Genomic DNA, 9,355 nt, shown 5'->3' on the forward strand with positions numbered 1-9,355 from the left:
TCAGATTAAACTCAAAAATAGCTATTATCTCATCCAAATATTCTAGGTTAAAATATATGAAATCCTAAAACCAAAAGAATGAGCATATCCAGCCAGCCAATCTACAAGTATGCTACCATGTTCCCCTCCCTAAAGGCATAGGATATGCAAACATCAAATATTTAGGGCTCGTTTGAATGAGTTTTAGATTTTAGTTTTTAAAAACCATTTTGAAAATTAAGTTTTTAAAAAAAGTTTTGAGGAAAAAACATGTTTGGTAATCTAATTTTCAAAAATTATTTTAAAGTTGAACATGGTTACAAATTTGCCATTGATGAATATAATACCATTTTTTCTTGTTTTGTCCTCTTTCTAATTTCCAAAACTAAAAACCAAAAAATCAAAACCTCTAAAACCTATTTTAGATTTTTAGTTTTAAAAACTCACAAATAGAAAATAGTTTTGAGAAATAGTTTTATAAAATTAGACTACCAAACAAATTTTATAATTTTTAATTTTTAAAAACTAAAAAACAGTTTTTCAAAACCATATCAAACAGGCCCTTAGTCTTTTAAAGAAGCAAACCTAGAATACACACACACATACTTCTAAAGTCTATCATCATTAACAGCCAAAACAAAATCGATTTTTAACATCAATATTTCATAATACATTTTCACAACAAACATACCCTTAACACATAGGTATGCAACCTCGTTCAAATGAGAGTGCCTAAGATTTTCTATTTCTGTGAGCAGCTGAATTCTAAGTTCTAAACCTAACAATGGTACAGATCAAATCACAATTTACCACAAAAAAGGAGGCGCTGCCAACAACACATGGGTTACCAAAGATATGCCAAGTCATCATCGTGTTCGAGGCCTAAATAGTAGACACCAATCAATGTAAGCCTGCAAAATCGAAGTTGGTAGAAAAAATAAGACAGTTACTATAAAGTGTCCCCCTGCTTGGGTAAACAATTTAATTATTAAATGCTAATAGCATAAGCACTTAAACTTGCTTATGCATAAGTTATTGCTACAAAGATAAAATAAAATCTATATGTTTCCATATAAATTATAAGTTGTTTCCATAAGCACTTATAAACAATCTCATAAGTGTTTCAGCCATTAAATAAGCTCAAATAAATCAAACCAAAGGCTTACGTTGACCCGGCCAATTAATTAGATTTAGAAACCCAGAAGCAAGAATCCTAATAGGAGCTATCAGTAAGAAAACAAAAATGGATACAGTGTTGAGCATTTTTTTAAGGGTAACAAACCTGAAGATGGTGACAATGAGGACTATTAAGTACAAAGCAAGTTTTGCTATCCGGAATTTCTTCTCGGCATTGAGTACTCTAAACACTTCAGTAACATCAATAAGATGCTCTCTTTTCACATACCTGAACCATTGAAATGAGACCATTCATAATAAAGAACATACAACAAGATCAAAAGATAAATCCTATATGGAAATACAAAATAATATAAAATGATTAAGCAACTCATCTTTTCATTATTGTAATTTTCTTTCTAATCTTCATCTCATCAAATTAAATCAGCAGCATTGGTTTAGATGCGTAGTTGGAAAATATTTCAACTTGAAAGGAACCTTGTCATGGTGCATTATACATTCATTTTATTTGACACAAACCGTAAACAAGGTAAATAACCTAATAGCACTTTTTGGCACTTGTACGGTTGCACCAAGATTTTATAACTATTAATGAATTAATTAGTAAGACCTATTGGAAATATTCGTGTGAACAATGCAAAAATTACAAAAACTTGTTCTGTTATAATTTATGAACATTCTAAACCATTTCATAATGTGCAAATTGACGCATGATTGAAAACAAATGGTTCACCACCTTTATAGATGACCATACAAAGGCTTGCTGGGTACTCTTAATGAATGACCAGTTTTCCAAAATTTCCATCTATATTTTTTGTTTAATGCCTTCCAAACTTAGATTCAGGACCCGGAAACAACAACAACCAAGTATTTCTCACTAAGTGGGGTCGGCTACATGGATCAAATTCCTCCATAATATGATATCCAAGACCGTGTTTCTATCCAATTGGATAATCTCAAGATCTTTTTTAACAGTGTCTTATAGTTTTTCTAAGTCTTCCTCTACCTCTAGCTGTTTGACTCCTCTCCATCTGACCTACTATCTTTACAACAGAATTTCCAAGTCTTCTATCTAAATGCTCAAACCATCTAATCCTATTTTTCACCATCTTTTCTACTATAGGTGTTACCACACATTCAACGCAACATCTTCATCTCTGCTACACTTTATTCTCGTGTTGATTCTTAACTGCCCAATTATAAGACTTTTTTTCCCTCATATTCAGCTCCTCTTGAAGATATGTATGGTCAAAACAAGATGTTCTGAAAAATGCACATCAGCATTGTCAAAAGCTCTGTGAACACCGGGTGAATAAATTTGTTTTCTTGTTGGGTAGGAAGTGAGTATCCCTACAAATACAACCTCTGGGACGCCATGGGTGAGTTTTGACTTAGAAGGATTTTGAATCTCTTAAATCCTTTAACAATACCTCTCATCCCAAGAAAATGTTCACCAAACTTAACCTACCCCCCTTAAAGTTTACTCATATTATCCTACCATTTGGATTCTAAATTTGATAGGATACTGGATTTAGGACTTAGCCGTATAGAAAGGGTTAATAGAGAATTGACTATAACTTAAGAGGAAAGGATAGTTATATAAGGACATTGATACCAAGGGAGAATTCATTATGTGTATTTTCGAATCTGAGAGTGAGAATTATCTCTCCTCTAAGAGCACTTGGCTCTGAGATTATAGGGATTCCTCTTTGTAAAAGTTTTAATTTCAATCAATAATACATTTTCTGTTTATCTGAATTTTTAGTTTCTATCCGACCTGCCAGATACAGCCAGATAATAGTCGGAAACTGCCAGAAACTGCCAAATAAATGTCGGAAACTGCCGGATGATGCCAGATAACTATCGGATAACTGCTGGATAACTGTTGAAAACTGTTGGATAACTGTCAGAAACTGCCGGATACTCAAAGGGGAGCCAACATTCATTTCATTCAAGATGATGGAGGAAGAATTGTTAGAAGCAGGAATGACTGTGAGAATTGACACGAAAGAAACAAGAATAGGAAGATTGGAGGAATCTGTTCAATGGTTTGTATCGGAGTTTCGTCAATTGCTAAGGGCAGATATGGCGAAGCATTTAGGGCATGTTCCCGCATAAAACATCGGATCTGGTGGGGATGTGTTGCTGGTAAAAGATTCGTTAAAGAACCATCAGGAAATTGAGTTTCAAACAAAGGTATACCAGAAAAGGAAGATGTGGAGGAGGAGAAACAAGGCAAGAGGGGGGAACAAGTTGTGCACAACTTGCAACTTTTGTTGAGTATGCCGCAATCAAATCCACTCCCAAGTGTCCTTCTCGAATTGAAACCGCTCTACAGCGGTCTATTTACGATGGATCTTCCTTGGTGTGTATTACCTCCGTTGTTCGTCCGAACGTCGACATTAAAGAAGACTATGAACGATGCACAATGGAAGTTCATATCTACATATACAACTAGGCTGAAAGAGGAAGAAAAATTGGACACAGTTATGGATCTAGTGGAAGTGCCACAGCCTCTATCAGAGCTGCCGGATCGACCTTCGCCGGAGCTACTGATCTTGGCTCCAACGGTGATGGTTCCGTTTGAATCACGCTTGGGTATATTTGTGACAGACCTGGCAAAGATCCCACCACCACCAAAACCGCCAGACGCCGATTTACAAGGTACGGGCCCTCTACAATCGGTGGCGGCTATCCTCCCGATTGGGAACAAAATCATCTCAACTCAGTCCCTTTGTGTCAAAGCAGATCATAATTCAAGTAATGGGTACAAGAGGAATTCAAGCATCAGAGGTTTCTTTCATGCTTCAAGAGTTTGTATTGCAATGGCACTTACCTATTGTCCTAGTTACTCCCTTTCTACCCATTGTAACAGTAGTTGTCTTGTTGAAATTGTTCACGCACAAGTCTTTTGGTGACTTGAAAGCTGCTCATGCCAGGGTTACACAAGTAGCTAGAAATGATCAAATTTATTCAAGCCATTTTTCTTATCTCAGCCTTGAGGACAAGGCTATTTTTCTAGCGGACGGTAGTGATAGGATACTGGATTTGGGCCTTAGCCCAATAGAAAGGCCTAATAGAGAATTGATTATAATTGAAAGGAGAAGGATAGCTATATATGGACACCGATAGCAAGGGAGAACTCAGTATGTGTATTTTCGGATAGAAACCTTTTGGGTTGGGCAGAGTGAGAATCATCTCTCCTCTGAGGAGCACTTGGCTCTGGGATTATAGGGATTCATCTCTGTAATAATTTTAATTTCAATCAATAATACATTTTCCGTTTATCTGAATTTTGAGTTTCTATCAGAACTCCAAAAGTTACTGAATGCAAAACTTTCATTCTTATTCAAAATCCTTCTCCTGTTACCTAAAACCCGTGACTTTGTTAATCTCAGATAGCGTTGCTTAGCAATGACCCTCCAAAATGCTATAGCAGATAGCGGGATAATTGCTATTGCAAAGACTAAAATCCAGTGTGCAAAGTAAACATAAATACTCAAAAACAGACTAATACACAAATTTAAAGAGATCAGCATACTTAATCGTTAAGGAACCTAAAGTATAGAGTAGTAAAACTTAAGCAGAGAAGAAGACTAAATTATAAAACAGAATTGAACTAAAAGTAGGAAGAAGAGCAGAATGATTATTTGTGAGCAAGAGTATAACATTACTCTTCAAAGGGTTCGGGTTGAAATCTATACCCTAAAAAAATGATAACAATTTTTAAAAATTGAAGAATTCTAATAGCGGGCGCAAAAGCGACTGCGATAGCAGTTGCAATTAGCGGTCACTACAACCGCTATTGTTGAGAGCGGCTCGCGGACCAATAGTGTCGCACTGAACCATACAACCGCTACGCTATTCCACTATACTGTGCTATTGACAACACATTAACTTCAACGGTCTAAAATTTATAAATTTGTGCCTTCTCCTCCATTTCCTAACCTAAAACTGACCTTCAATCTAATCTACCTCAGGAAACTGATTCATGGGAGAGACAAGTCCAGCGATATTCTATCACAAAACATACAGTAGATGTCTTGAATGACTTATACATGGCTTAGCAATGGTGAAATGACTGGCATTGATCTGCATTCTGATAAACACAACGAAAACTGTATTTTGTAGAGACGGCATAACATGAGACTTATACCAATTTGGCAGAACCAAGAGCATGAACATGACATCCTATTTATAATCATCTTAACAAATCCCAATCTATTATCGGAGCTCAAGGCATCTGAGAATAGTGTGGATAAGGTGAAATTTCCTAAGAATATACAGGATGCACTGTAACATCTGAAATGTTGGTGATAGAGAGCATCTTGAAGAAGTAATGATATAGATGTTGTTGAACTTTCTAACAAGAAGAATACAGTGCAAATAACTTTCACAGTCCTACGGCCAATATTCTAGAGAAACATTTGCCTCAAAAACATTGCTAAATTATATCCAGGTTTACTCTCCTTGGTAGTGAGTTTAGACAAGTGAGATCCTCACCAACTTGACAATAAGAATTCTTTCCTCAGTGAAAACTTGGATGAATAAATCTTAGTGAGAATCCCACCTGGTTTGAGAAAAAGGAAAAGAAGGGAAGAGTACCTAAACAGAACAAATCTCTATGGTTTGTAGAATCCCTTCTAACAGTCTATGTTAATGATATTATCCTAACCAGAACTGACTTCCTTGAAATAGCAAGACTAAAACATAATATCTCATGAAATTAAGCGTTTATATCATAAAAGTGTTTATGTATAAGTAATAATTTCTATAACAAAGCAGAAAATTAAGTCAAACTATTTTAATATAAGTTAGAAGCTGAATTCATATGCTTTTTTTGGAGTCCTTGTAGAAATACTAGTAAGCATTAAACAACTTATAGACATGTCATAAATTGTTTCCACAAATTCTTCCAAACAGTCTCATAAATATCTATGCTAGTATATAATCTCAAATGGTCGAGTATGGCTCATATTAAGACAAAGAGGAACACAATACGTGGAAATTCCACACGGGTCTTAGGCCAAACTGTTATTATTTGTGGGTAGCCCTCGCAGTACAGTTCAGGGGTATTATTGTAAACTGAATCATGGTATTATATATATTGTTTGTAACACTTTCATCCTAATTAACCCTAATTATTAGACAGAAATCAAGGGAACTATAGTCGCAAAAGTAGGCATTGTTGGCCGAATTGCGTTAACAAAGATCGATCGTGTACATTGTCTTTTACTTTCGTTTTTCTATAATCTTCTATACTGGTTGCTCTTCTAACACAAATAAGTCAACCTAAACTTACCCAATAAAATTTTGAGGCTACGCAAGACAACATAAATAGAAAAAGCACCACACGAATCACATGTAATCTAACTAATTCACTAAACACAAGGTCATGCAAATTAGTTCATCACTTTCATTTGGCGCAAAAAAAAACTATAACTTACAGCATGACATGATAACAAGCAAGAGGAAGATTGAGAAAAAACATGAGCCAGTGACCAGTGAAGAGACAGAGTGCACATAAAACTCCTTGTCCAATAAACTCAGGAAGAATGAAGTAGTTAATCCGAGATGAAGCATCAAATGGGTTGATATAGTCAGCTTCCAAGTCAGATAAAATCAAAACCTAAAACCCCAAAAAAAGTACCAAAAAAACAAACATAATGAAAGTAAGAACTTGAATCTTCGTTTTCTATTGCATAAAAATTGGAAAGAAGAAGGTGAAATGAAAGAACCTGGTAGAAATTTGAAGCGAGAAGAGCAATATTGGAGGGGAAACAAATCCCAAGCCAGAAGAAGAGGTTCCAACCCATTTACAGAAAAAAGGAGTAACGTAGGGTTTATGGAGATTCGATTAGAGAAAGAAGATCTGAAGTTGGTAAATAGTAATGATGGAGAGTAAAGCGAGTTTAGTTCAGTTTCCAGCCATGACTATATTTGCATGGATCTATCTTATTTTACCATATCTCAATGAGAAATTTGAAATTTGAGATTAGGGGTGCAAAGGTTTTTTTCTTAATTTGATGTTATGAAAAGTTAATGTGTGATTTTCATTATGGAATGATAAAAAATAATTTTAAGAAAATTTATTAGGTAAAGTCTATTTTAAATTAAAAATAAAATAAATGAATATTTGTATAAAAATAAATTCAAGAATAAATTCAAGGAAATAAAAGTTTTACTTCAGAAGCATAAAGCGTCAAAAGTGAGTCAACATTAGCAGGATGGTTCATGCTCATATCAAATGGGAGTCGTTAAATGAGGATAAAGTTATGATCAACGTCAATAGAGTTTCCAAGAGTAATGGTTATGTCGGGTGGGGAGGTTTGAGTAGTGAGGTTTTTCCATAAATATTGGGCGGTGTAATAGTCTTAGCACTGAATTGGGGGTGGGGTGTTAGAAGACCTTCAGTTTGCTTTGGATAAGGATTATAAGAAGATTGAGGCTCAACCCGACAATAGGACAAATACGGAGTCTATCAATGCGAGAACTTCATGCATTGGAGAAGGTAGTCGCATTCTTCAACAAATCAAATCTAGATTGAATGAGGATTGGGATGTGTGAATCAAGCACATTCATGGATAAGCTAACTCATGTGCAGACGCCTTGGTGAATATTAGCCTTCAGCACAGTATAGGTTTAAGAATTTATCACGTGTATCCAAACAGTGTAGCTGGGTTACTCGCAAATGATATAGCGGGGATTTTTATTCCTGGGTGATATCCCCTTTTCCACCATCATTGCAGAAAAATGCACAAAAAAAAAGGTTTGAAAGAAGGTTCGCGGACATGGTGTCCCTTTTTTTATTATCATATAAAACGAAACTCAGGTTACAAGTCAAAAGTTCTAGGATTTCTGCAACGAACTCAACATTAAGTTGAAATTCTCCAAAATTGTACATTCACAAACAAATGACAAGTTGAATCACAAATTAAATCATCATTAATAAATTGAGGGGAAAAAGTTGGATTGATCCGCCAAAGGATAATGGACAAAGTAGTTCACTAAAGTACTATAGGTGTATCATACTAGAAACTTCAATGTAGAAGACTTATTCTTGTGAAATCATAGTGAGATAAAGAAACAAAGACCACATGATAAAATATCAACTAGTTGAAAGGGACCATATCAGCTTCGTACTTGGCAAAAAAAAACATAGACAATCCACCAGTGAGATACACAAGCATGATGTCTTACATCGACACACTAGCAATAATTCACCATGGGATGCACAAGTTTGTAGTCCTTTATTGACACCCTAACGACAATCTGGTAGTGGGATGTCCAATGAACGACACCCTAATTCAAGTTGTCATCAATGAGTCAATTCATAACGATTCAAGCCATATGATAAAAGCTCAAATTCAAAATTCATATTAGACTTCTAATAGCCACGTCTATAAACATATATTTTATTTATTCATTTCAATATAAATAACTTTACATTATAGAAAATTGGTACAAGACCTTAGGTTGGAACATATATGTTTCGTTGCATAATTAAAAAATATAGTGAATCTTGGAAACCACAACGGAGTAAAGCTTTCTAATTGATTTGATGGAGTGACACTATGGATCGAAAGTTGCCATCAAGGTGCTTCTCTAATCTGAAACGATAATTTTGAAGCGAAGTTAATAATCAGTGTAAATCTTGAGTGGGCGTTGCTAATCTCTGATACAGTATATCATATAAGGGTACCTACATGGTTAACACTACAATGCCCAATTCAATTTATGGTCCAAGATAACTGTAACGGGAGTGAAGATTAGAGATTGTGTACTTAATAACCCTTTGTGAAGGTATTTATACATTGGGCCTGATGGAGCTAGTTGGATAAGTGGGTCTCGTGTAATAAGGCATTTGGTCGGCGTGGAGCAGTGTGCCTTGGGCCTTTAGCCTACGCGGAACAGTTACCCTCAAGATTCGTCAGGCATTTTAGATGTTTGAGGTGGTCTTTTAACAGTCATGGTCGGCCCTTTGAGAATGATTGTCCAAACTTTCGGCTGACATGTGTTGCTTTAGTTTTTCCAGAGAGTAATGGGGAACGTGAGCATTAAATGCAGTCTCATCATTGATATGTTTCACCATTTTCCTTTGATGTGTGACCTAAAAAGGTGTGGAGTGGCGTGACATAGCTTGTTGTACACTCAAGTGCACTTGAGTTTGATTGTGTTCCCAAGGAAATATATTACCATTGATCCATGCTTGCTTCTTACTTTCAATTTAATCCTCTCG

At 35.5% G+C, this 9,355-nt stretch overlaps 1 protein-coding gene across 1 annotated transcript; it reads right to left on the reverse strand.

The window, feature by feature from the left end:
- Positions 1-582: 582 nt before the first annotated feature.
- Positions 583-7,125, reverse strand: LOC127095281 (protein cornichon homolog 1). Its single transcript, XM_051033992.1, has 4 exons — positions 6,855-7,125; positions 6,564-6,745; positions 1,262-1,384; positions 583-890 (listed from the first exon to the last, which is right to left on the reverse strand). The coding sequence occupies exons 1-4, from the start codon at positions 6,930-6,932 to the stop codon at positions 824-826; spliced, it is 450 nt and encodes a 149-aa protein (XP_050889949.1). The 5' UTR covers positions 6,933-7,125; the 3' UTR covers positions 583-823.
- Positions 7,126-9,355: the final 2,230 nt, after the last annotated feature.

The sequence above is a fragment of the Lathyrus oleraceus genome, chromosome 6 (genome assembly GCF_024323335.1).
Source record: "Lathyrus oleraceus cultivar Zhongwan6 chromosome 6, CAAS_Psat_ZW6_1.0, whole genome shotgun sequence".
NCBI lineage: Eukaryota > Viridiplantae > Streptophyta > Magnoliopsida > Fabales > Fabaceae > Lathyrus > Lathyrus oleraceus.

Excerpts from the sequence above, each read along its gene's own strand:
- LOC127095281 (XM_051033992.1), bottom strand. The coding sequence starts at position 6,932 with ATGGGTTGGAACCTCTTCTTCTGGCTTGGGATTTGTTTCCCCTCCAAT. Across the intron at positions 6,746-6,854 it reads TCGCTTCAAATTTCTACCAG|GTTTTGATTTTATCTGACTT; the intron begins GTTCTTTCATTT and ends TTGGGGTTTTAG. Across the intron at positions 1,385-6,563 it reads GCTTGTTATCATGTCATGCT|GTATGTGAAAAGAGAGCATC; the intron begins GTAAGTTATAGT and ends TCAATGGTTCAG.